This window comes from Pimephales promelas, chromosome 7 (genome assembly GCF_988280905.1).
Source record: "Pimephales promelas chromosome 7, fPimPro1.hap1.1, whole genome shotgun sequence".
In the NCBI taxonomy this organism is placed as follows: Eukaryota; Metazoa; Chordata; class Actinopteri; order Cypriniformes; family Leuciscidae; genus Pimephales; species Pimephales promelas.
Window position 1 is genome coordinate 36773172 of NC_142775.1, and position 26658 is coordinate 36799829.

Consider the following 26658-nt stretch of genomic DNA (forward strand, 5'->3'; position numbering starts at 1 on the left):
TTACATATGAATAATCATTTGACGTTGGCCTATTTTGTGTTTTATACACAGAGGAAAGCCTGTACTTGACCGAAAATCCATCAGCAAGCTGGTCAATCAGCCTCTGTGGCTCCCTCACTCACCACCAGAGGTCACCATCTCCTGAGTACTAACTCTTTGGACTGCAATTGGCTTTGTCCACAGCTGCACTACTTCCTGAACTTAAGCCAGCTCTTTTGCTGCGTCCCAATTCGCTTACTTATACTACGCCCTAAAAGTATGTACTCTTTTTGTGAGGAAAAAGTACATAATTTTGAGTGTGTAGCATGAGAGTAGGCAAGCTTTGGGACATACTATCACGTCATCTTTAACGGACAGCTCTGTCGCGTGCTGTGTGCATCCTGTCACCGTAAACTGCCCTGTCAATCATCTTGTCACAGTTAAAATCCTCCATTCTATCTAATTTGATTTCCTACCGTTTCGGAGAGCACGTTCATCTGCCAGTTGTGGGTCTTTCATGCTCTCCTCGTGTTTGCAATTTGAATATGATGATGCATTTAAAACGTATTGGCTAAACGTGTCTTTACAAAAGTTCACATTGTTGCTGCAAAAAATGCAATATAATGTGGACAATATTGAATAAATTAATTTTCGTCAGGTTAGATACTGATAATTAATCAGTCAAAGCTCTTTATCTAAACCTCTCTGCACAACTGCGGGGACTCGCGGGTCCTCCGTATCGACTACGTGTCTGTAGTTTTTTTAACACTTTTTACTCGTGTTTGTAGTTCTAACCGAATCCTCGTCCAACGCGCAATGGTTTGTGAGCAATATCAGCCGTTAGAGTGTGCATCGATCTACACTTCGGATTCTGACCGGAAAAAGTAGACCATCCGGGTATCTTTGAAACACTCATTTCAACATTCTACGATTTGGGACGTACTAATTCTATTTTCGAATACTATTTAGGACGGATAGTATGCGAATTGGGACGCAGCATTTGTTTCCTGTCTGTCATTATTGAACAAACTGATTAATTCAGGTGTGCCCGACCTCAGTAGTCACGGAAACAATAATCAGGCACACCTGAATTAATCAAGTTCAGCCAATAATAGCAGACAGGAAACAAGGAGCTGGCTTAAGTTCAGGAAGTAGTGCAGCAGTGCATAAGGTCAATTCCCATAGTCCCCGTACCTGTGGCTGATTTGACTCACAGGTGTTTCCCATTGACTCTCTCTATTTAAACTGTTCTCTCAGCTTCATCCTTGCAAAGTCTTGTCTTGGCATGCAAATATTTCTAAGCGGTTATTCCGTGTGTGATTTACTGGACTTTGATTCTTTGCCACCTGCCCATTTTGATTGCATCTGCCTTGTCATTTGATTACTCTGTGTGTTTGCCGCCTGCCCTGATATTCAGCCTGAACTCTGACTTTGATTCTGCCTTCTACATTGTTATTGAAGCCTGTGATTGAACTTTGCCTGTTTGACTTGCATTCTGTTCCAATAAAGCTGCATATGGATATTCACGACACTCGGCAGGGCCGACGGTGAGCGCAGGCTCGGCAGGGCTGAGCTCCAGCAGGTCGGTCTTGGCGGACAGAGAATCGTTCAGCAAAACAGCCTGGATGATATAGTCCTTCAGACTACAGCTAGGGTGATGGAGTGGTATAAAGGAGTAGAGTGGTTCGGATAGCCCTCCTCTGAAGAATACCATCAGGCACACCTCATCAAAAGATGAGACAGGTGCCAGCTTAATAAAGTCCATAATATACTCCCCTAAGGACTGATCTCCTTGACGGAGACGCATAATCTGTGCTGCTGGATTCATTTGGAGGTCGGTTGTTCTGTCACATCTGGTCAGGAACGAAACAGAGAGCGAATCCAATCGCAAGCATTTATTAACACCACTAACCGATAATCCAGGGACCTCAGAACAGGACAGAGAAACAGGCAGGAACCGAGTAACATTTAAACAACAACCGACAGCCAACAACTGAAACACAGGGGTATAAATACACAGACAAACAAGCTAATCAAGATAACAAGGGGGTGTGGTAGATAAGAAACACCTGTGGACACTGAGCAACAACATAACAAAAGACAAGACACATGGCAGGATCACATGACAAACAAGGAATCACGTGATAAACAAAACACAACAAAACCCACACGTGACAGTTCTACAATGCAAAGATAGTTCAGCCACTTTGTTTTCATTTACCGGGGACGAGCATGTGAAGAATCGGTGGTTAGAGTTCATTTTTGCAACGATACCACAACAGTAGGGCAGCGCGGGGCACAACCTAACGCAGGGTTAAATGTAACACGGACATTTTACATAGTTCGTCAGGATCAAGCCGGCCGTCTTTCCGCTCTTTTTCTCTTGCTGCCAGAAGACGGTCTCCCGCGAATTTGCGGAAAGTTTTGATTATATTTCATGAAGATACTGGACAAAGAGAGTTTTGACACCAAAGTAATTTTTTTCATCATAGATTTTTTTCGGTTTCTGAGTTGGGTGTATACGCTTCCAAATCTAACTTTATATTGCCTTAATCACAGTCTTGTTTGCTCAAACAAAGCACCGTTTTGAAACATGTCAGCAATTCCTAGCGACTGTTAGCTAGGTTTAAAATATGAAATACACAGCAGGGTTAGTTGTAACAGAGTGTTCCAACTAATAAAATTATAAAATATTGTAATTGCAATTAAATTAGATTTGTGTGTGGCAGCTGCATGTACAATTATTATAATTAATAATAATAACAGTAATAATAATACAAATGAGCTTAAAATGAAATTTTTAAAGGGTTTATTGCATTAAAAACAGGCCATATTTTTAATAAATAAACAAGTTATCATTCATAGTACACTAAATTTGTTAATTAAGTGTACTATGAATGATAACTTGTTTATTTATTAAAAATATGGCCTGTTTTTAATGCAATAAACCCTTTAAAAATTTTATTTTAAGCTCATTTGTATTATTATTACTGTTATTATTATTTATTAATTATAATAATTGTACATGCAGCTGCCACACACAAATCTAATTTAATTGCAATTACAATATTTTATAATTGTATTTATTATTATTTATTGCAAAACTGTGCAGCCCTTTTCTATGTCTCTATCCATGATATTGATCCATAATAGAAGGATGATTGGATGAGGGATGGATGTATGGATATCTGTCTACAGATGCACAAACAATATCAAACTATACAAATAAAATAGTACTGAATTATGTGTGTTACACACAAGTGTTACAACTAACCCCTCTCTCTGTTACAATTAACCCCGCATATGGGGTAAGTTGTAACATTTGCACTTCTGTCACTTTCAGTGCAACTGTATGAAAATGGTAGGTCCTAGAAAAAAACTTTAAGTGTTCATTTGTAGCAGAGATGCGTATGGTGCTTGAGTAAAAAAAATATTAATATAACCTACAAACCCAATTCCATAAAAGTTGGGACACTGTACAAATTGTGAATAAAAACAGAATGCAATGATGTGGAAGTTTCAAATTTCAATATTATATTTAGAATACAACATAGATGACATATCAAATGTTTAAATTGAGAAAATGCATAATTTTAAGGAAGAAATAAGTTGATTTTAAATTTCATGGCATCAACACATCTCAAAAAAGTTGGGACAAGGCCATTTTTACCACTGTGTGGCATCCCCTCTTCTTTTAATAACAGTCTGCAAACGTCTGGGGACTGAGGAGACAAGTTGCTCAAGTTAGGAATAGGAATGTTGTCCCATTCTTGTCTAATAAAGGCTTCTAGCTGCTCAACTGTCTTAGGTCTTCTTTGTTGCATCTTCCTCTTTATGATGCGCCAAATGTTTTCTATGGGTGAAAGATCTGGACTGCAGGCTGGCCATTTCAGTACCCGGATCCTTCTTCTACACAGCCATGATGTTGTAATTGATGCAGTATGTGGTTTGGCATTGTCTTGTTGGAAAATACAAGAGCTGTGTCTGAAACCGCTCACTCGTTCACTCATTCACTAATCCCTATATAGTGTATGGCATTTGAGTGCACTATATCTGCAAGGAGTGAAGGAGATGAAGTGAGTGAATTCGGACGCTGACGTTTACACTGTGCGTCGGAGAGTTGGAGCTGTCGCAGAAAAGGCTTCGTCACGCGTACTGATAAAACTCCTTTTATCTTACATTACCTAGTTTATAAAATAATATTAACAACAATAACAATCATAATGACTTTATTTTGTAATTATACCTCCGTGCCAGCTTTGTAGTTTCATCGACTGAAATTGTACATTAACTCTCACGTTCACAGATGACGTGTCGTCGAGCGCCCTCCGGCGACCGTTATTATGTTCAAAACGACGATTAACGGATATTTTTCAAATCCTCCACTGGATGTAATGTAATCTCTGGTTTAAACTTGCTCGCGCCGAACTTTCATGCGCGCTCAGTTCTCTCCGCATTGGATTGTGGGAAATAGGGCTTCAGCGAGTGTACATCGAATGTACACTCGAATTCAGAGAGGATTGTGGGTAAAAGTAGTGAATGAATGTAGGGAATGATGTCGTTCACTCAGAATTCGGACACCACTACAAAATGGCCGACACCCGATATAGTGCACTATTTAGTGGATAGGGAGCGATTTCAGACACAGCTAAGGTCTTCCCTGAAAGAGACGATGTCTGGATGGGAGCATATGTTGTTCTAGAACTTGGATATACCTTTCAGCATTGATGGTGCCTTTCCAGATGTGTAAGCTGCCCATGCCACACGCACTCATGCAACCCCATACCATCAGAGATGCAGGCTTCTGAACTGAGCGCTGATAACAACTTGGGTTGTCCTTGTCCTCTTTAGTCCGGATGACATGGCGTCCCAGTTTTCCAAAAAGAACTTCAAATTTTGATTCGTCTGACCACAGAACAGTTTTCCACTTTGCTAGAGTCCACTTTAAATGAGCCTTGGCCCAGAGAAAACGCCTGCGCTTCTGGTTCCCGTTTAGATATGGCTTCTTTTTTGACCTATAGAGTTTTAGCCGGCAACGGTGAATGGCACGGTGGATTGTGTTCACTGACAATGTTTTCTGGAAGTATTCTTGAGCCCATGTTTTGATTTCCATTACAGTAGCATTCCTGTAAGTGATGCAGTGCCGTCTAAGGGCCCGAAGATCACGGGCATTCAGTATGGGTTTCCGGCCTTGACCCTTTTGCACAGAGATTGTTCCAGATTCTCTGAATCTTTGGATGATATTATGCACTGTTGATGATGATAACTTCAAACTCTTTGCAATTTTTCTCTGAGAAACTCCTTTCTGATATTGCTCCACTATTTTTTGCCTCAGCATTGGGGGAATTGGTGATCCTCTGCCCATCTTGACTTCTGAGAGACACTGCCACTCTGAGAGGCTCTTTTTATACCCAATCATGTTGCCAATTGACCTAATAAGTTGCAAATTGGTCCTCCAGCTGTTCCTTATATGTACATTTAACTTTTCTGGCCTCTTATTGCTACCTGTCCCAACTTTTTTGGAATTTGTAGCTCTCATGAAATCCAAAAGGAGCCAATATTTGGCATGGCAATTCAAAATGTCTCACTTTCAACATTTGATATGTCATCTATGTTGTATTCTAAATATAATATTAAAATTTGAAACTTCCACATCATTGCATTCAGTTTTTATTCACAATTTGTACAGTGTCCCAACTTTTATGGAATTGGGTTTGTAATTACTTTTTAATTAATTGAGCCAAAACCAAAATGTGTTCCCATAGCCCGATTGTGTTCTCATAATTTTAATGACTAATCATTCAAAAACCGAAATGAATTCAAATTCGCAAGCCGGTTGTTCCTGAAGGAGGGCTCAGTACCCTGTATATGGATCAGTTTCCTTCTCCGAATCACAACCTGTAAGTATTATTAATAATTGTTGCTTTCATGGGTTTTGTAGCATCGGGGCACGAGGAGGGAAGGCGCAAAGTACGTGTGTAAGTTACGCTCAGTGCAGCTTCTAGGTCTCCAATGTCAATTTCTTTTTAAATATGTGAAATGTTTGTCGCTGTTACTGGAGTTGTCATAAAGAATAGAGCGTCTTGTAGTACTGCAGTGCTTTATCAATATGTTTATGCGTTGGGCTAACAAACAATAACTGACTGGGTCATCTGACCAATCACCGCCGATTAGCGTCACGCGAAGGAGTGGTTTGGAAAAATGAGTCGTTGTACAAATCATTTGGGAGTCGGTGAGCAAATCAGTTAAAAGTAAATGCATATTATAAGACAAATAAAGTGTTTTTTTGTCATTGCATTCATGTAAAATTGTTGTTGGGGACTCTCAGAACAATATTAGGAACATTTTAAGTTGTTGTCTAGAAGTGATTTATTTTTAAGTGAGCGGATGTTTAAAAGTGCTAACTTAATAGTCTTACTTTTTGTCCCTACAGCAATCTTAGTTTGGCGTGTAATAGGCGTCAGATTAGAGTTTGCTGTACAGCTGTTGAAGGCCTTAGATTTTCTATCATGTACTTGAACACCAATAGAGAAGGGTTCCCGCTTGTTCTGTAAACATTTGATAAAGTTATTGTATTCATAGAGGGCACCTGACAGATATCACTGAGAGCTGGATAAGTAAAGTATTGTGTGTGGGACCATGTGCATGCTGAGACAGATCAAAGGTGTGACTTCAAGGTGTGATCAAGGTGTGACTTCCACATGTCTTGTCAGACACACAGACACACACACACACACCTTCAAGATCTGTGACGTGCTTTTTGCTGTCGGCTTCTATATAAAGCTCACAAGGGTTCTACAGACGGCACAGTTCAACAGTAAGCTGCCAGTGCGAGAATTAAGATCTTTGTGAGTTTTATGCTGTTGCTGCAACAGAAGGAACACAGTAACCGCAAGTGAAAGTTTTGAAGGCTAGCAGACTTTTCCTCAAGGCATCTAATCTGTGCTGATGGAGATGACTACCTCGTTGTGTCAACTGAAGGAGGACATGGAGCTTTTGAAAAGAGAGACTGCAGGTGCTGTAATGGTCTGTTTGCATCATATCATAGCAGTTCAGAAATATCCAAAAAGATAGAAAGAAGTATTTTTCTATGTGGTGGATCAAAGTAGAGCTGCAATACCAATTATTTTCATTGTGGATTAATCTGGAATGTCTTCTGGATGAATAGATTAGTTGTTTGGTCTCTAAAATATGGATCAGTGTTTCCCAAAGCCCAGTGGTGGAATGTAACGAAGTACAAATACTTTGTTACTTTACTTAAGTACATTTTTCATGTATCTTTACTTTACTTAAGTAGAATAAATAGTGCATACTTTTTACTTTTACTTCGTTACATTTTGCAACAATTATTATACTTTCTACTCCACTACATTTCTACAACTTCTGTTACATTTTCTGATCAGTTTTTCCCCTGCCAAAACATAATCTGACCGTCCGTTCATTGCCCGTTTGTCTCACCAGTGACGTTTGGTTGCCATAGATATATCAACCCGGTCACACTAAATGCGTCTCGTAAGCAGTGTGTTTATCGTGCAATTTATTCGCGGAAATTAGTTTTTACGTGCATAGGAAACGCACCGTGTGTAATATACGTTTGGTTAGGATTATGGCAAGCCAAGAGGTTCAGAATTTCACCATAAATTAGTCGTATTTAGTGCCAAACATAGTTATTAATATATAGTAAGGAAAAGCATGTTGTGTACATGCCTAATTCCAAGCTTGTTTCAGAAATGGTGACAACAATTTTTTTTTCTATAATTATTGAGCATCATTATAGGAGTATTAGGTTGAATGAGTTAGAATTAAATGTTTTATTAATCATTAGAAAATAGACATTAAGAGAATAAATTGTTATGTAAGTACTTTTACTTTTAATACTTAAAGTACATTTAAAATCAGGTACTTTTTACTTAAGTATGGTTGCCATTGTGTTACTTCTACTTTTACTAAAGTAAATATTTATCTGGTTATTTGTACTTTTACTTAAGTACTGAGATTCAGTACTTCCTCCACCACTGCCAAAGCCCAAGATGACGTCCTCAAATGTCTTTTGTCCACAACTCAAAGATATTCAGTTTCCTGTCACAGAGAAGAAACTAGACAATATTCACATTTAACAAGCTAACATCACACAAGTTTTACTGTTTTTTTTACAACCCTGTATCACATGAAATACGTTCTGAGGAAACTATTTTGCAAATCGCAATTACGTTACATGCTAACATATAAGCAGTGCTATTACGTTGGTCCTTAACCTAATATAGCAGCCTGGTCTCATTGTTAATACGTAGGTATTAATATGTTATTTTCAAATATAAAACGTATTTTTTTGTACGTTTGGATAGATGCTAAAACGTATAATATGGACGTATTTGCAACATTTAAACGTAACATTATTACGTTTTTACAGCAAAACGTTAACTATTTACGTATATTTCATATCATAACGATATCTGTATACTTTCACTTTTAAAGATAAATGTAACAAGATCCCTTAATCCTACTCCCAAAACCTAAACATATCCATTTTATACAGAATATAAAAAGGATAAAATGTAATGGACAGAGATTTGTAGATAAATGAGTTTTAGCATAAAAATATATTTTGAGCCACTAATCCTACTCCTACCCCTAAACCTACCCATAACCATTCCTTAAAACTACGTAGGCTAACACAATTATGAAGAAAAAAAAAACATAAGAGTCAAGTGTGACGATCTGACGATCGCAATCTGTGACGAAGCAGGCGAGAGCTAATGAGCGTTTGATCATGGCCGTAAAACATGTCGTAACGCTTCTTGAAGGCGCATTTTTTGAATTTGAATTCATCACCAGGGCGGATTTATGGTTTGCGGTCGCTGCTGAGAAATTAAGATGAATATCACTGGATAAAAGGCTGAATTTGGATCTGTTTCTTGCAAACAACGTATGGATTCTAGGATTTGGTTTACATCAAGCTAATAAAATGTATGTCTTTTGTGAATGTATCAGTATGTTGTGTTTTATTGGAGAAAATGCTTTTTGTGTAAATACACTAAATACTACAAATACTTTTCAAAACATTAATGCCACGATTATGCATAAATAGTAATAGCGTCCCAATTTCTACGCCGGTAGATTTGCGTGCTGTACGTGTGTGAAAAGAAACCTGCTTTAGATGGATTATGTTCAGGACAAACGTAATAGCACTGCAATAGATTGGCTATATTAGGTTAAACGTACAGTATGCGATTTTTGGCCACCAGGGGTCACTCGTTTAAAATAATAACAAAAGACGTACTTTGATGACGTCGGGAAAGAGTGTGGGCTCACGGGAGTTGTTGTCGCTGTCAATGACAACCAGCTCAGCTCATGACATCATCGTTTCACAAAATATACGGATATACGGCATCTCTCTGTAGATTTAGCTTGTGAAGAAGCTTTAAATGCAACCCCAATGTTTACCTGTGTCATGCTTCTCCTGTCCCAAACCCTTCTCGGGTCATATTTTTCAGGTACGTTTGAGCTTTAGCTAATGAGCTGGCTGTAGCAGCAGAACGTGCAGGCAAAGCGTAATCGTGGTCCATAACTATAATACAGACGAATATAAATATTAATATTACGCTACTTCAATGAATGACCTATTTTATAACATTTTTCATATATAGAGCGCACCGGATTATAAAGCACATAAGATACTGCAGTCTAACGTTTGACTGGGTTTGCGTTATTCATCCACTATGTGCTAAAGGCTAAAGGGAATGTAGTGAGTGCGCGGCGCCGGAGGTGAGGCGTTTTTTAGTAAGCATGAGAGAGCTGAAGCGGGCACGTACATTCGCAGCCTGACTCATAAGAGTATTCAATGTGCGCGGCTCGCTAACAGCAACAGTTGGCTGTTTTGAATGAGACGACACGGTTACTGTGAACGGGGAGCGCTTTATGCTCGAGCAGCACCGGGGACAGTGTGTCTGTTAAGAGTGAGCGCTCGTGAGCGGACACGTGATTTACACACATAAAAATAAGTACTATTTTTTTTTCTTCGTCATTTTCTTTGCTTTATTGGCGGTAGTCCAGTGTTCCCCTTTGTGTTTGGCGGTTTCGCCGGGTTCCGCAAGGAAGTTAGAGAAAATAGAGGAGTCAAAGGTTATATGACGCCATAGACGGGCGACGAAACGGAAATAAAGAAACGTCCCGTGTCTTCGAATTAAACTATAAATTTCTCCGTATTTGAAATTTGGTGGAAACTGTCGGGATAATGTAAGTACACATTTAACAGAAATATATAACATAGATACAATTATTTGTGCTATTCTTAATGCAGAAAAAATACATATTGTGGCTTTAAGGACCAACGTAATAGCACTGCTTATATGTTGGCATGTAACGTAATTGCGATTTGCAAAATTGTTTCCTCAGAACGTATTTCGTGTGATACAGTTTTTTAATAAAAAATTACTCAAACCGATCAAATTCATTGATTATCAACATATTTGGAGATTTATTTAATAGTTGACAACTGATTCATGCACCTCTAAATCAATGTCCAAAGAAACTGAAGGTGCAGTAAAAACAAGCTGACAAAGAACCCTATTTTTTCAGGTCAAATAGCACAGCTGAAGACTCAAGTGGACACGCTGAAGCAACAACAGACAGGTATTGTTCTCTCTGTTCAACTGTGTGGCATGAAGTTCAACTTATCATTTATTCTAAATAACTGAAAACTGCAGAGATTGTAATCATAATTATTTTCCGTCTAGATTTTCTTGCTTCCGGCAGCTTCTAGGAGTTAGAATATTCTAACAGTGAACAGTGTCAACAGGTATAAGAGGTAGTGATGGAGGAGGAAGTGGCAGCAGTTCAATCTAAAATAACTGCTAAAGAAGGAAGGCAAACAAAAAATACCTCCAGTCAAGTTAAAAAAAGCATTCTGGCTCTGCAACATCAGGGCCAGAATCTGAGTTCAGGTTTTATAAACATATTGGAGACATTGATGCTTTTAAACAGCGTTGGTGTTTTAATGATACTGTTTGTTCTGTTGATGAAGAGTTGGTTTTTGCACTATTACTGGATATTATTTTTAATCACTTACTGAGATTTTAATGCATTAGCAGTTTATTTCACTGTGAAATTGTAAAATTATAAATATGTAAATAAAGTGTTTTTGTAAAAATGCTAAAAAAAAAAAAAAATCTCTCTCTCAGTCCAAAAGGTTGCATTCTCAGCCTCTCTGGGGGTTCCACGCCCAACAACTATTGGACCCTTTCCTATGGATACTACTCTGGTCTACAAACACGTTGTCACCAACATTGGAAAGGCCTACAACTCGAATACAGGTAGCTCTGATATTCTAGGAATACATTTTAGGGATGCACCAAAATTAATATTTTGTCAGATTACCAATATTTAGTGATATAAAACAAGTTTCTATCTATGATAATTATATTTTGCACAGGCTTAAACATGTGAAAACACTCTTTCTTTTTTGCAAAACATATGGAAAATCCCTTAAATCATAGATTATTATTCTAAGTGTCTGACAACATTATGGAAAAGATCCCTACAGAGATAGACCTTTTTGTTAAAGACTAAGATCCTTTTAGTTTCATGTTAATCTAAAAGGATCTTACTCTTTAATACTGGACCTGTTTCAGAGATGTGATATATTGTGCATCCCTAATATATTTCACTTGTATGTTGCTCTTCAAAAATTTTTTCATTTTCCATTTTAAAATGTCAAAAACAAACATCCAACAGGTATTTTCACTGCCCCGGTGAAAGGAGTGTACAACTTTGAGTGGACGATCGGTGCATATGGAAACGGCAAAAACGGTGCAGGGGCTTGGTTGGTCAAGAACTCAGAGAATGTTTTCATGGCATGGGAGATACAGTCGTCTGGTTTTATGAGTGCTTCTAAAGCCGTTGCGCTGTTGCTGGAGGTGGGAGACGCTGTTTTTGTGCGTCTGGTGTCTCACTGTGGCAATTTGGCGTACGATGATCACAGTCGCCACACCACCTTCAGTGGGCATCTGCTGTACCCCATGTAAGACAGAAACAGCAGCTCTGTGATAGTCACACAGGTTTTGTTGTATTAAACAAGTCTTTATGACACTTCATAGAATTGCTTTGATTTTCATCTGCATCCAATTAATAAGTAATAATTGTCGACAGGTATCTTTTTTCCTTCAAATATAAAGTGACTAATGTTTCTGTCTCTCGTTTCTGTCATTTTAACCAAATAAACATATCATTTCAATTATATCAGCAAGCATTTCTTTAAACTGTTTGTTTCAACTTATTGAAATCAGAATCAAATTCAACATCTTAGCAGTATAATGAAACAGAGAATGTTAAGCTGTTGTAACATATCAACTATGAATGATGTCCACATGACATTCTCTGGACATTGTACGGTTCAGTCTTGCTTTCTAACATGAAGCACACAACAGGAGATTTAAAAACGTAGCTAAGTAGTTTTGGTGCCTAAATCTAACCAAACTGTGACTGTTTCCCAGCGTTAACAGCATCATTTTAGGTGTTAAAATCATGTCTCTAGATCAGCTGACCCATTCAGTTCAAATTCCAAATCAATTTCCAAATATTAAATTATTGGTTTCACAGGTATTGGGAGCAAGCTGCGTTTAAAGTCCTTGTAAAGGCAATTTAAAAAAAAATAAAAATTCGTAACCCGTCATACACGTCATACACACGCTACTTCATGAGATCAGTCTGCAAAATCGGTGTGTAAACAATTTTTGGTTTTTGGCCTTAAACATTGAGTCTCTAAAGAGCACTATATTAGGTTGGTTGGTTGGTTGTTATGGAAACCCCTCTGCATCAAATGACACTTCATCTACACTATCAAATTTGTTGAGTCAAGTTATTTGTAATGACACTATTGTCGAATGTGCTGAAAACCTATTGTATTTGCTAGAAAGAAAAAAAAAATCCCCTAAAACGCACCGTGCAGCCCAAACCGTAAGGGCTGGAGCTGTGAAACTTTGTCAGGTAGTAGGGCCTCGAATTGTGGAGAAGCTATCAGAGTATGACCCCGATTGTCCCATAGGTGGCGCTACAGCAACCAAAAGTACTAAATTGCTCATAACTCCTAGACCGTTTGACTTAGCTTCGATGTTTTTACACCACTGTAATCCCTGGCTCAAGACGGACAAGATGTATATCTTGGATTTCCATTTGGAGCGAAAAAAAAAATTGTTATTTCGGTTTTTGTCCAAAACCCACTTTTGCGAACTAGTCCCTGTTTTTTTGCCCAATCGGGACCAAACCAGTCTAGGCCTATTCTCTGGACTCTCTAGATCAATAATTATCGAAAAAAAAGTTGAAATTTTGCAATTTTGCAAAATTGTTATTTCGGTTTTTGTCCAAAACCCACTTTTGCGAACTAGTCCCTGGTTTTTTGCCCAATCGGGACCAAACCAGTCTAGGCCTATTCTCTGGACTCTCTAGATCAATAATTATCGAAAAAAAGTTGAAATTTTGCATTTGGTTGGCTGTAACAGGCTCATTTAGACAGTGGTCTGTGGCAAAATTCAGTCAAAAGCCCCCAAATCCCCCCCAAAAAGTCACAACTTCACAAAAATCGGTGAGCATATGTGTCCTAACATGGTTAGGAAGCACGCAAAGTTTCGTGAGGATCGGATCATAGGTGGCGCTACAATCGCCAAAAAGGTCTCTCATTATTAGGTGTTCAGGCACGAATGTGCTGAAAACCTATTGTATTTGCTAGAAAAAAAAAATCCCCTAAAACGCATCGTGCAGCCCAAACCGTAAGGGCTGGAGCTGTGAAACTTTGTCAGGTGGTAGGGCCTCGAATTGTGGAGAAGCTATCAGAGTATGACCCCGATTGGCCCATAGGTGGCGCTACAGAAACCAAAAGTACTAAATTGCTCATAACTCCTAGACCGTTTGACTTAGCTTCAATGTTTTTACACCACTGTAATCCCTGGCTCAAGACGGACAAGATGTATATCTCGGATTTCCATTTGGAGCAAAGAAAATTTGTTATTTCGTTTTTTGTCCAAAACCCACTTTTGCGAACTAGTCCCTGGTTTTTTGCCCAATCGGGACCAAACCAGTCTAGGCCTATTCTCTGGACTCTCTAGATCGAGATGAACAATTAGTGATCGGGGAGGGCGATGAAAGAGGTCGACATTCATGCAGCAGACGGGCAGGCTTTCAGCAACTGATAAAAGGGTTATGTGTCATTCAGAATTGAATTCAATTTAAAATTCCTGAATTTTAACTGAGGAAGCCAACATCAGGCAGAATTGCAATTTGAATTTGGACATCAGAAAGTACAATAGGTTGAAATTCAAATAAATTGACAAGAATAGCAAAAGCCAACTTTGAATGTTGGCATGAGAAATTCTTGATTTAAATTTTGATTTTTTTAAAGTATTTTGAAGATTTGAAAAGTTTATGGGCCTTATGATAAAGTTGGCATCAAATTAAAATTCCCCTATCTATTTTATACATGCATGTTATTGATCGTTTTGTAAACGATTCATCCATGTATGTTTCATTTTAAAAAAAAATTTCTGAGCTCGACTCGTAATCTTTCATTAAGATGTCATAACTTAATACTCTGGTAAAACCACAGACTTCCCTCTCGTGATGCATGTCGTACTCTTACTAACAATCGACTGCAGGCTTGCATTAAGATATTTCTCCATCAAAAACCATTTTCTCCATCAAAAATAATTATCGAAAAAAAGTTGAAATTTTGCATTTGGTTGGCTGTAACAGGGTCATTTAGATAGTGGTCTGTGGCAAAATTCAGTCAAAAGCCCCTAAATCCCCCCCCAAAAGTCACAACTTCACAAAAATCGGTGAGCATATGTGTCCTAACATGGTTAGGAAGCATGCAAAGTTTCGTGAGGATCGGATCATAGGTGGCGCTACAATCGTCAAAAAGGTCTCTCATTATTAGGTGTTCAGGCACGAATGTGCTGAAAACCTATTGTATTTGCTAGAAAAAAAAAATCCCCTAAAACGCATCGTGCAGCCCAAACCGTAAGGGCTGGAGCTGTGAAACTTTGTCAGTAGGGCCTCGAATTGTGGAGAAGCTATCAGAGTATGACCCCGATTGGCCCATAGGTGGCGCTACAGCAACCAAAAGTACTAAATTGCTCAGTATACACAGGATAAAAAAGTGTAAATAATTGTCTCAGAATTTGCTATTAAATTTCACAATTAATTACGAAGAAACAGCAAGTAACGCATTAAATTACACATTCAAAAGTAGAAAGACTTAATTAGCTTATTCTAGTAAAATGTACTCCAACAATATTTGTTTTATTTATAATTATTTGAAAAAAATTGCAATGTACATCAATTTTCTTATTTTATAAATTTGTTATTATAGGGTGAGGGAAGAGTTTGAATGCAGTAAGAAATAAAATAAGCATTTGTGACAACATGCCACAGCCGTGGCTACAAGGTGTTTTAAGAAAGTTACAGAAACAAGAATTTACTTTCTTGTTGGTTATTATTGTCAGACAGACTGGATAATATTGCAGTAGGAATTTCCAAAGCTAATATACACACAGAAAATATACAAAGTATAGAATATAAATTAAAGGAATATACATGGTATATTCCAATATACTGCAATATATTTTTGTTTCGTAAGGGTTCTGCTTCTCACACTTGTCTCTTGAGGCAAAAACTTGAACACTCACAACAACTGTCTCCTTTACTTTTAGTGAATTTAAAACACATTCCAATGGAATTCCAAGTAAACATGAAGTGCACTATGGCATCATTATTGTGTGCTTTAAAATAATTAAGTAATCACAGCTTAAGAATTTGCCGTTACTCACACCCCCAGTATACAGTTATCACTTATCTAGACAACATCAGCGAAACAATGATATACATTGAATGTAGGAAACCCTACGGACTGGATTAGAACCTGGGTCTCTGCCAAATGGACTCGTTTTACCACGCAGATATGAATCACGCAAAAAAATGAAAGCTTTAGCATAAGTTCTGCTGGGAAGACTCAATTGTTACGTCACTTTATTACTCAAATCGGACAGTAATGAACCCTCAAGTACATTTGAGAGGGAAATATTGTACTCTTTACTCCACTACATTTCTGTCCATAACTGTGTACCCATTACTACTTTAAAAAAAAAAAAAAAAAAAACATCTCGGAAACCCTCAATTTATTGTTTCCTTCTCAAACGAGATTGGATTGTGCAGGCGCCACCAATTGGGACAGCCAATCAGCAATCACCTTCAGCTTTCCACCAAAGTCAGGTTTAGATAAGAGACGAAACAGTGGATGAAGAGCAGCAGGTCCAACTCGTGGCCCAACCTCGCCAGACTATTTCAATTTTCAGAAATTTTCTTCAATGTTAAATAAAGCAACATGGTTAAAAGATGAAAATGACTTGATTTTACTTTCAATTCCTTTTATATTCTCCAAAGTATTAACATTAACATTTTTCATAACTCCATTTTAGAACGTTTCTGTCCATAAATGTAAGCACTGTGGCAGTATTAATGCAATATTTAGAAAATGTACATCTGATCTGACTGTAGTACTTTTACTTATACTTGAGTAAAATTTAGCCAGGGGTGTCTGTACTTTTACCCTAGTAATGTGTACTCTATCCATCTCTGCTTATTACCTTCTCATCTATCCAATCATGTTCTAATACTTGTGGTGTAAAAGAGGTACTTAAACATGTCGAGTTCGCAGATACTGACACTTCCATTCACCCACATCCTCCCCACTACCTCCATGATGGTTCTTCCCATCCAACACCAGGATGGTCCCTTTCCCATACCTCGCAGGGGGATGGCTGCGCCTCTGCCTTCGTCTTCAGGCAGGAAATGCAGAGTCCGGACCCTCGGATTGCGAGCTACAGACGGGGCCTACGCCAAAGAACTTTATATCATAATATTGCTTGCTGGGCTGTTAATAAATGGTTAATTGTTACAGTATTATTCTCCCGAGTCTTTCTGGTTGAACTGGGGTTACTTTGTGTTTTTTTTCTATACTGTTACAAGTACTGCTATAAGCAAACATATTATTCCATCAATGACAACACAAATTATATGGATTTAAAGACTGAGAATCGCAGAGAAATGTCTCAATATAAGCGCAGTAAGCAGTGCAGTGAACATAAACGCAAAACTGTTTAGAACTGAAAGTGCATTAAACAAGCTGATGAAGAAATAAAGCCAGCAGACACAACATTAAATGAATATAGGATTTTTTTCTTTTGTAGTCATAATTACATATCTTTACTTTTATAACTACGTAGATGCTTTGCAAACCATGCAATATTGTGAAAAGTGCTATAGAAGTACATTTGAATTGAAATAAACAATAGCTGATATTCAAAGTGTGGTTAAATTATTGAAAAGGTAAAGGTCATAATTATAAAACTTATAATTTAAAAACATATTTCCTGTTAACTTATGTATAGAATTTTTATACTCTTTTAAAATGTAAAAAAAAAAAAAAAATTTATACTCTATACTACTTTTATAAAAGTAGAACTCATTGTGTTGAACATGCCTCTCACGGTCCAACCACGGTTCAGTGCTGGTCAACCGCGTTCGTCATTACGTTGTATCAAGTTCAAGTGTTACTGTTTTGGTGTAAATCGATACGTACGGCCATTTGTCGGAAGCTAGTTTTAAAGTTTTAAATATGGATATTTTTCTTACACAAACACATCGCTTCACTTCAGAAGGCCTTTATAAACCCCCGGAGAGCCGTGTCGAGCACTTTAATCATGAATAGATGAGCTTTGATGAACTTCCAAAAACATTCACCCATTCACTCCCATTATAAAGCGTGGAAGAGCCAGGTAAATGTTTGATATAACTCAGATTGTATTATTGTAATAAATGGTAATAAATAAATGTGTATATATATGTATGTATTTTGTGTTCTTACTTGATTCTGTTAATGAATTTTCTGCCTTTAATATGTGTTGGGTTAAGTTTGATTGTTATTATGTTGTGATGTTTTAATGAATCTATGGTTTTATATAATGTATATACCGTATATGGGGACATAACGATCCCAGAACAAAAAGATCCATATTGTGTAAGTGAAACAAGTGAGTTTGTGCAATCAAAACGGCTGTTTTCAGAATCTCAGTATCTATAGGCTTACAGGGCATGTGTTGCTTGACACACTGTACTGTGGGAAATTTGACGTATTTCTAATCTTTTCCAATGAAACTTCACTGAAGCAGCCCACATAAATTCCTTTCATTTTGAAGTGAGAAAACTATATGTCAAAGAATAAATCTGGAAAAACACGAAACAAAACAAAAAAGTGGGGGTCTTCAAATAATTACAAATATATATTATATACAAATTATTAATAATAATAATAATTAATTTGTATATTACATATTAATTAATATTAGCACATAACTTTGTTTTAATATCCTAGCTTTTCTAAAATGTTAGTTTCAGGTCATCAAAAATGCACGGTTTACAGACATTCTGGCATATTTTCAATATTAAAAACACAATTGCAAAGTATCTTTTTTACTAAACAAAATGAGTGTTTCATCGATATAAATGTTTAACTGTACAATAATGCTAATTACTATAACACTTTTCATTTGCATCTCTTGTGGTTCATTTTAATACATTTGTCAATTTTTTTAATCCAGCTAATCTTAATGGTTAATTAATAAATTGTTTGGAACATTTCCACAGATATAGATTCGATAAAACTGCTTTGCGATTTCTGAAACTGAAAAAATAATTCTTAGTCAACTGAGAATTCATCAAAAATTGTAGCTTTACTTATTTGCTTTACTATAATTTAACCTAACTCTTGGTACAACACTCCCAAACTGATCCAGTTGTGCCAGTACGGAAATCACTCATTTGGGAACGTCTACTTTTTCTTCAGAAACGTAATTACATGTCAATTTTTTTCTTTTCTTTACTTTGTTTTGTTTCTTTGGTGATTTCTCAACAGTTAATGTGGAAATGCAATGCAGTTGGGATTCAGAGGTGTGTGAACATGCAGGCAAGATAAAGATCACTTGAGCACTACACACACATAAATGTACATGCATGCCACACATATAGGAATAATGTTTTTTATACTGTACAAACTGTATATTCTCCTAATCCAAACTGATGTATTTTATCAATGCGATCGAGTAAGTATTTATTTGTAATTTATATTGACAGCATTATGATGTATATATACAAATATTGTCCAATAAAAGTTCAAAGTACTTAATGAAAAAAAAGAAATTAATTAATATATTAAAGCTCCCTTTCGTGGGAAATCAAAAGCAAACTAGAAAAGGTTTGTTGAGACAAACTTTTTAAGTTGGCATGTGAAAGTTTGGACCAGAAAGTTTAAAATTTTAAAGTAGTTTGAACTTTAAATTATTGTGCAGTTTAAATTAGTCTAAAGTTTAAATTGTGTGATATATTGATGCAAAACACTGCAGCACAACAGGTTTATTGGAATCAAAGCAAAAATATATAATATTAGGCTACATCCATGGATATTGTAGTGGAATTGGTTCATGCTCCACACTAATTGGTGACAATGAATCTCGTTATCTTGAAACTTCATGATTTACTGTAAACATGGAAGATTGTGTCTGTTTCCATACAACTATGCATTAAGAGTACTGCAACAGTTACTTATCATTTTGAGCAGTTGTATCAATAGATAGTTAGATCATTGTAAGGAAATGAATAGACACTCATTTGAAATGTAATGTGTGAATTGCCTTTTGAAATAGTAGTACTTTGATGTGAAGTTGTGTCATATTGAACAGGTGATTTGTGTTGAATGAACAAATGATCTAAGTTTTATGTGTATTGTATCCAAGCAATTGAGAAATGGGTTAGAGTTTTGAAAAATGTGCATTTTGATCATTGGTTGTGAGTTTTGGGTCTAGAGTAGGTTCTGAAAATAGTAACAAATTGATTGTAAAAAAACTGTCATTTGAATTTTAAAGTAGTTTGAAGTTTAAAGTAGTTAACTTTTTCTACTCACCTTTCCTCATGTCATACTATATTTTCCTTAATTCCCCGTCTTCCTGTCTTGTCTACCCCCTTGTCATATCGACGTATATATGTTTATATGGACAGGTTGATGGCCAATTTCACAGGTACTTTTGACTAAGTGACAATGAAGGGTCTTGCTACTTATTTTGAGACCTGTAGCAGGCATCAAATTTGCAATTTGCAAATCAAAAAATATGCAGTTTTTTTTAATTTCCTTTCCTAAGATTGGTTTTGGAGATAAGAGGACTCCACCCGATAGCGACAGTTCACAGTTCATTAACATGATTACAAATACATTAAGCCAATCCCTAAACATAACCACTTAAATAAAAAACTTGTGTGTATATATATATATATATATATATATATATATATATATATATACATATATACACACACATACATCATAATGCTGTCAATATGAATTACAAATAAAAACTTAGTAGATAAAACATTACAAATACATCAGTTTGGATTAGGAGAATATACAGTTTGTACAGTATAAAAAACATTATTTCTATATGTGTGGTATGCATATAATATACATTTACGTGTTGCTCAAGTGATCTTTATCTTGCCTGCATGTTCACACACCTCTGACTCCCACTTGCATTCCATCTCCACATAAACTGTTGAGAAATCACCAAAGAAACAAAAGAATTTAAGAAAAAGAACAAAACAAAAAAACTACATGTAATTACGTTTCTGAAGAAAAAGTAGACGTTCCCAAATGAGTGATTCATTCGTCACTGCAGCATGTCAAGTGACACTGGTATTTACTTTTGAAATATATATGTTGCCGTTACTGATTTTTTAAAAGATTACAAAACAGTAATTGTCTTGTCTTTTAATCTATAGAAAATCAGTACATGAAACACTAGTTTCAAATGTTTAAATTTGACAAGTCAAGTGTTAATGTGGTTAGTTTGAAATTATTCTATCTGGACATTAAATTAATCGTTTCATTGTATTATTATAAAGAGCACCTGAATAAAGGTCAAATGTATTCAAATTAATGAAAATAGAAGCAAATTAAATGTATTTTTCAATAGATTTAATAATAATAATAGATTTGAGATCGGATTGTAATGAACTAATTTTCTAGGGTAAAGTTGTGTTGTTTTTAATGAGAGGATTAACAGTAGCTTGAAAGTTTTTGGAACATAATGACAATGATGAATTAATCATATTAAGGAGTGAATTTATGACTTCTAGAAGCATCTTTCAGTAGCTTAGTCGGTATAGGGTCTAACAAACATGTTGTGTATTTTTAATGATTTAACAAACTTTAACAATTCTTCCACTCCTTCAGTATAGAAAAGAATGAAGAATGAAATGTTAATCTATTGTGCAATGTCTGAAGCAATACTATATTAGATGGTTGCATGGTTATCATTTTATTTGATAATCATGCAACCATTTTATTTGATATTATTTGATATTATTTGATTAAAATCCTAAAAGGCATGTTTTTTGCATATTTTAAAAATATTTAATCTGGACAGGTTTTTTTCTTTATAAAAAAAAGTTTTCACATTTTTAAAAACTAGTGATTCTGTGGAATCAAATTGTGGCTGTAGGTATTTCCCATTTCTGACAAAACTTTACTCAAGCAACTCGCTCAAATGAAATTCAATAAATAATAATAATAAAAAATATAAATTATTATAAAAAAATTTAATCAATTATAAAAAAAATAGAAAACCTGTGGATGAGCTTCATATTTCCAATTTGATTACTTGTGTGTAAATTTTAACGTAACAAGTGTCCCACCTCAAAAGTTTAAAACCGAATCAACTTAATTCTAATTCAAATATCGGTTTAAGATGGTTACAAAGTCACCAACTGACATCAATTAAAGAGAATATGAAAATTATTGCAAAATATGAAATACACACTCCCACCAGCACAAACTCTCCGCCCATGAGTCTCAAATGAAAGGGATAAACTGCCTATATAAAGACAGAGGCTGTCTGACTAAAACCACCAGGAATCCCCAGGACAGGCACACAGGAACACCTGATACTCAACACAGGTATGATGGCATCTACATTATCTGAATCACTATAGAAACTGTACTAAATTATGTAGATAACTGGGTAAAAAAGAAACATTTTTGACCAGTATTTTTAACAACATGACGAATGATTGACATTTCAGCAATTCATGAATAGAAAGCAACACTTAAGTTTAAAACCTGAACTCATTGTTATATCACAAACTTTAAACATCTTAACTTCATAACATATCAAATACTTGTGTTCTTTTCTGTTTCTTAAAACACATCATAAATGTAAAGCCATTAAAAATGCATGTTAGCCAATTAAAAGCATTAGAACAGTGTTAATTTAGTTTTAAATTATATTAAAAAAATATATTTTTGACTCCAATAGACTTAACTTTGAAAACACTCAAGAAATGTCTGGGAAAAAATGGATTCTCCTTGTCTCCGGCTCAAATGGCTGGGAACATTACAAACATCAGGTATGTGTTTTTTCATTATTTTTAAGAAATATTGCTCAGAAATTCTCCAAGGTGTGAAATGTCTAAGTTTATAAATGATGACAGTGACTGAAATCATCTTTATCATTTGCGTTTCAGGCCAATGTGTGCCTTCATTATCAGCTTATCAAGAAACATGGAATTCCTGATAAGCAGATTGTGGTGATGATGTACGATGACATCACTAACAATCCAAAGTGAGTAATTTCCCGAAGCTTTTGAGTATGATGCTGATGCATGATGTATGATTTCTTTGCATAGAAATCTTTGCAAGATTTAATAATAATAGAAACACGTCATTATAGAAAAGTGTCGATAAGATTGTTGGAGCTGACCGTGTTAAACACTTTTCTTTACTGTCTGCAGTAACTCGAAATTTAATGGAGAAATCTCCAGTATAATTGATGGTCAAGATGTGTACTCAGGAGTTCCAAAGGACTACACTGGAGCGGTAATGTTTCTTTTGTTTTGTTTTGACATGGTAACAAGTTTAGATTTGATGCTTTTATTCTATCTGAGCACAATTATAACTTTCAACAATAATGATTAAATATGACAATTATGATCTTATAGGATGTGACCCCAAAGAACTTCCTGTCTGCTCTTCAAGGGGAGGAGAGAATGGACAAAAAAAAAGTCATAGCCAGGTTTGTTTGTCTGTAAAAGAAGAAATCTTTCAATGATATCAAAGTCATGTTATAAATTATTATTAATTAATAACCATTATTTATAAAAAAAAAAAAAAGGCTAGTACTAAATATCAGGCAAAAAACAGTATGTGACAAAAGAAGCATGTCTTCACAGAACTCATAAAAGAGTTAGGAAAAAATCATTAGATGACCTTCTTCTTTTGGCTGGCTGCGTCCGAAATCGCACACTCCCTTGAGTCTTTTTTTTTTTTTTTTTTTAAATAAGTAATTAATCCACGACCGCTAAAAAGTATGTTCTATATAGTATTAGTGTGTGTAGTATTAATGTAATCTGTACGCACTACATTTTCCATGTTGTCATTATCACGTGACCTACCAGCATCAGTCGCATCACAGGAGAGATTTATGAATGGCAGTGACGCGACACAACTGACGCTATAGGTCATGTGATGAGGACAACATGGCAGATTATTACATTCGTACTACACACACTCATACTATAAAGAACTAAAAGTAATAATTTATTCAAGAGTATCTACTCAGGAGAGTATGGGATTTGTCAAAATACACAACTGTCTTTTAATTAGGTGACCGCACCACTAACAGGTCAAAAGCAGTTGTTTCACGTTATAAATAATTCTACATGTGGATTTTGGAAACCACTTTGCCTACAATTATCACCAGGGATGCTGTACAATGAAATAACTGCACCGGATCTGCCGCTTCAGTGGTTGGCCCAGTAATTGCTGCTAAAATGATTATTATTTTCATTTAATGCAGTGGACCCAATGACAGCATATACGTCTACATGACCGGTCTGGGACAAAAAGGCGGGTTTCAGTTTGCTGAAAAGGCAGTAAGTATAAAGAGACTACCAGATTGGACAAGATATACAGTATATTAATAATGATGTGCTGAAAATATTATGATATAAAAATGCCAATTCTCTATCTCAAGAGTGTAGCAATGTATGAAGCTCACTGATGTCAAATAATTCACTTTTAAACCAAGCAGTTTTCTGTCTTGACTTGAATATGAGCAAAAACGATGGGGAACATTTTCACCCTCATGCAAAACTCCCAATCGCACGGATTCCTGTGGGAAAGAAATTCTGCCCACAAAAATTTCTCAGAAAAACAATAAATGTTAAGGAATCTTTTATCTGAACAAATATAATAATACTAATATAGTTAAAAGCAAAAGAACTAGCATCACATTTGTTAAGTGTATCTACAATTGACAAAACCTTTTCAATTTAGTATTATTTATTTATTTTCTTTTAATGGTTATGTATTATACAGTAAGTGATGATTCTCAAAAATGACTTTATTTACCCATGAAATGGTCATTTCAGGGAATAAAACGATTAATTCAAGATTTTGCATGTAAATACAAGAATAAGGAAATAGGAACTGTTGTGTTTAATCTGACAACCTGCAGACTTCATGACCATTAATTCAGTGTGTTTTATGCCAGCTTAATGCCAGTGATTTCACTGACGCGCTCAAGAGCATGCATGGGAAAAATTTTTCTAAGGTATGTATTCAGTTATGTTCACATGACTTTTACGTTTTATTATATACATACATACACAATGCAGTTCAAGTGTTTTGATCGGTAAGATTTTTTATGTTTTGTTTTTGTTTTGTTTTTAAAGTTTCATCTACTCACCAAGAAAAAAAAAACAGTAATATTGTGAAAAATTACAAATTGTAAATTTTTACTGTAATTAACTGAGAGAGAGAGGAGAGAGAGAGAGAGAGAGAGAGAGAGAGGAGAGAGAGAGAGAGAGAGAGAGAGAGAGAGAGAGAGAGAGAGACAAATTTGACCTTCCTTCCTTCAAATCCCAATCTTAAATTCAGACCTTGCGATTCTTCTTCCTACTCTTCTATTTCTAGCAGGTCAATCTTACACTACAGTCACACTAGGCGTCTACTTTCACAACTGCTACTGCAACGCTTTTGAAAGGGGCAACAACATCCTTTAGTGATATAAAACCGCTTGCATAAAGGGAATGAGTTAACTGTATTTTTAAATATCTTACTATTTCCTCATCATGTGTATGTGCTGCAGATGGTGATATACATGGACAGCGATTACTCTGGATCGATGTTCGAAGGACTTCCCGAGGATATAGACGGTAAGATGCTATGAAAAACACAACTAATGCTCCTGCCTTATTTGACCAGAGTCACACTAGTTTTTTTTTTATTTTAAAGTTGTGTGTATAACAATAATACATTTTCTATCACACAGTCTTTGCATTGACTTCATGTCACAAATACATCGAAAACAAGCCCAATGATTATGATGCCCAGAGGGAAGTCTACGCCTCTGATTTATTCTCAAGTACTTGGTTGAGGCACCTTAACACGGTATGTGTTTTCTGTCAGTGAACTTTAGAGTGCTAATCTCATTACAGGCACAAAGTAAACATGACAAATGTGTGTATTTGTCTTTATATTCACAGGTTGACTTTACTAAAGACACATTCCATGAACTGGTAAAGAATAAACAACCGACTTTCACTGAAGCCTGCCCCTGCCAGTTTGGGGACAAGGTATTAAAATTTCAAAAACTTTATACATTAAGCAACTTATGTTATTATTTTAATTATTTGAATATAACAGGATATGAACACATGTGTGAATATATAAATTCACAAGACACATGAATATTGTTTTTTTTTTCTAAATTAGTTTATGTTTATTTCTTTTTTTCTTTTCTTTTAGAAAATCACCCATCGTCTCCTCAGTGAATTTCTGCAAAAATGAACACCCAACAAGCTGTCCAAACCTTGTTCCAGAAAACATCCAGCTGAGGCTCATGCAAATGACCCGAGTGATTCTGATGACCTTTTATAGTTTCTTGTTTCAGACTTTAGCTTTATGATTGAAATCAAATGTATTGCAAAATAGCATACACTATCATTAGAAGGTTCATGGTTTGGGGTTGATTTTTTCCTTCTTCTTCCTGTTCTTTTTTCTTAAATTCTTCTGTTCACCAAGGCTGCGTTGTTTGATCAAAAATAGAACCTAAAAAAGTCATATTGTGAAATATGGTACCAAAATTCAAATAAAGCTGGGAATAAGGTTACAATTCCAGAGATTGTGTGTGTTATTTTATGTATGTGGATGGATTTGACAGCTTTTGTAATTCTAGTCTACTGTGCAAACATCTAAAAGAAAATCTGCTTATTTAATGAGTTTCACTAGCTCACTACAAAGTACAGATGCAGAAAATCATGCATGAAAATCCCACAAAGTGCACGCATGTAGATAGAAGTGATTTATTGGACTGGCCTGTACAAATGTACACATTTGGGATGGTTATTTAAATGCATGGATTGAACATTTGTGGTGTTTAAAAGCTCACTTCTGCAAAAGTGTACAGTTACTTTAATATGCTGTCTAGTCAAGTCACATTTATTTATATAGCTTTTTTTACAGTACAATTGACACGTCTTAGTACAATTGTCTATTGACACATGTCTTGCTAACAGTGATTGTAT

The 26658-nt window shown here is 35.8% G+C and overlaps 2 protein-coding genes across 2 annotated transcripts; both read left to right on the forward strand.

Annotated features, from left to right (window-relative positions):
- The first annotated feature begins 10555 nt into the window (after nt 1–10555).
- On the forward strand, nt 10556–12121 carry LOC148978396 (complement C1q-like protein 4). The gene is made up of 3 exons (XM_089133665.1): nt 10556–10611; nt 11160–11291; nt 11713–12121. The coding sequence occupies exons 2-3, from the start codon at nt 11225–11227 to the stop codon at nt 12000–12002; spliced, it is 357 nt and encodes a 118-aa protein (XP_088989791.1). The 5' UTR covers nt 10556–10611; nt 11160–11224; the 3' UTR covers nt 12003–12121.
- Nucleotides 12122–21954: 9833 nt separating this feature from the next.
- LOC120487254 (legumain) lies at nt 21955–26201 on the forward strand. The gene is made up of 11 exons (XM_089133413.1): nt 21955–22030; nt 22389–22479; nt 22597–22694; nt 22864–22948; nt 23071–23144; nt 23928–24003; nt 24624–24683; nt 25221–25287; nt 25404–25522; nt 25618–25707; nt 25880–26201. The coding sequence occupies exons 2-11, from the start codon at nt 22414–22416 to the stop codon at nt 25919–25921; spliced, it is 777 nt and encodes a 258-aa protein (XP_088989539.1). The 5' UTR covers nt 21955–22030; nt 22389–22413; the 3' UTR covers nt 25922–26201.
- Nucleotides 26202–26658: the final 457 nt, after the last annotated feature.

Bases quoted from the DNA above. Each gene is read 5' to 3' on its own strand.
- LOC148978396 (XM_089133665.1), top strand. From the start codon at position 11,225: ATGGATACTACTCTGGTCTACAAACACGTTGTCACCAACATTGGAAAG. The intron at 11,292-11,712 runs GTAGCTCTGATA...AACATCCAACAG, and splicing joins GGCCTACAACTCGAATACAG to GTATTTTCACTGCCCCGGTG.
- LOC120487254 (XM_089133413.1), top strand. From the start codon at position 22,414: ATGTCTGGGAAAAAATGGATTCTCCTTGTCTCCGGCTCAAATGGCTGG. The intron at 22,949-23,070 runs GTAATGTTTCTT...ATGATCTTATAG, and splicing joins CAAAGGACTACACTGGAGCG to GATGTGACCCCAAAGAACTT. The intron at 25,708-25,879 runs GTATTAAAATTT...CTTTTCTTTTAG, and splicing joins CCTGCCAGTTTGGGGACAAG to AAAATCACCCATCGTCTCCT.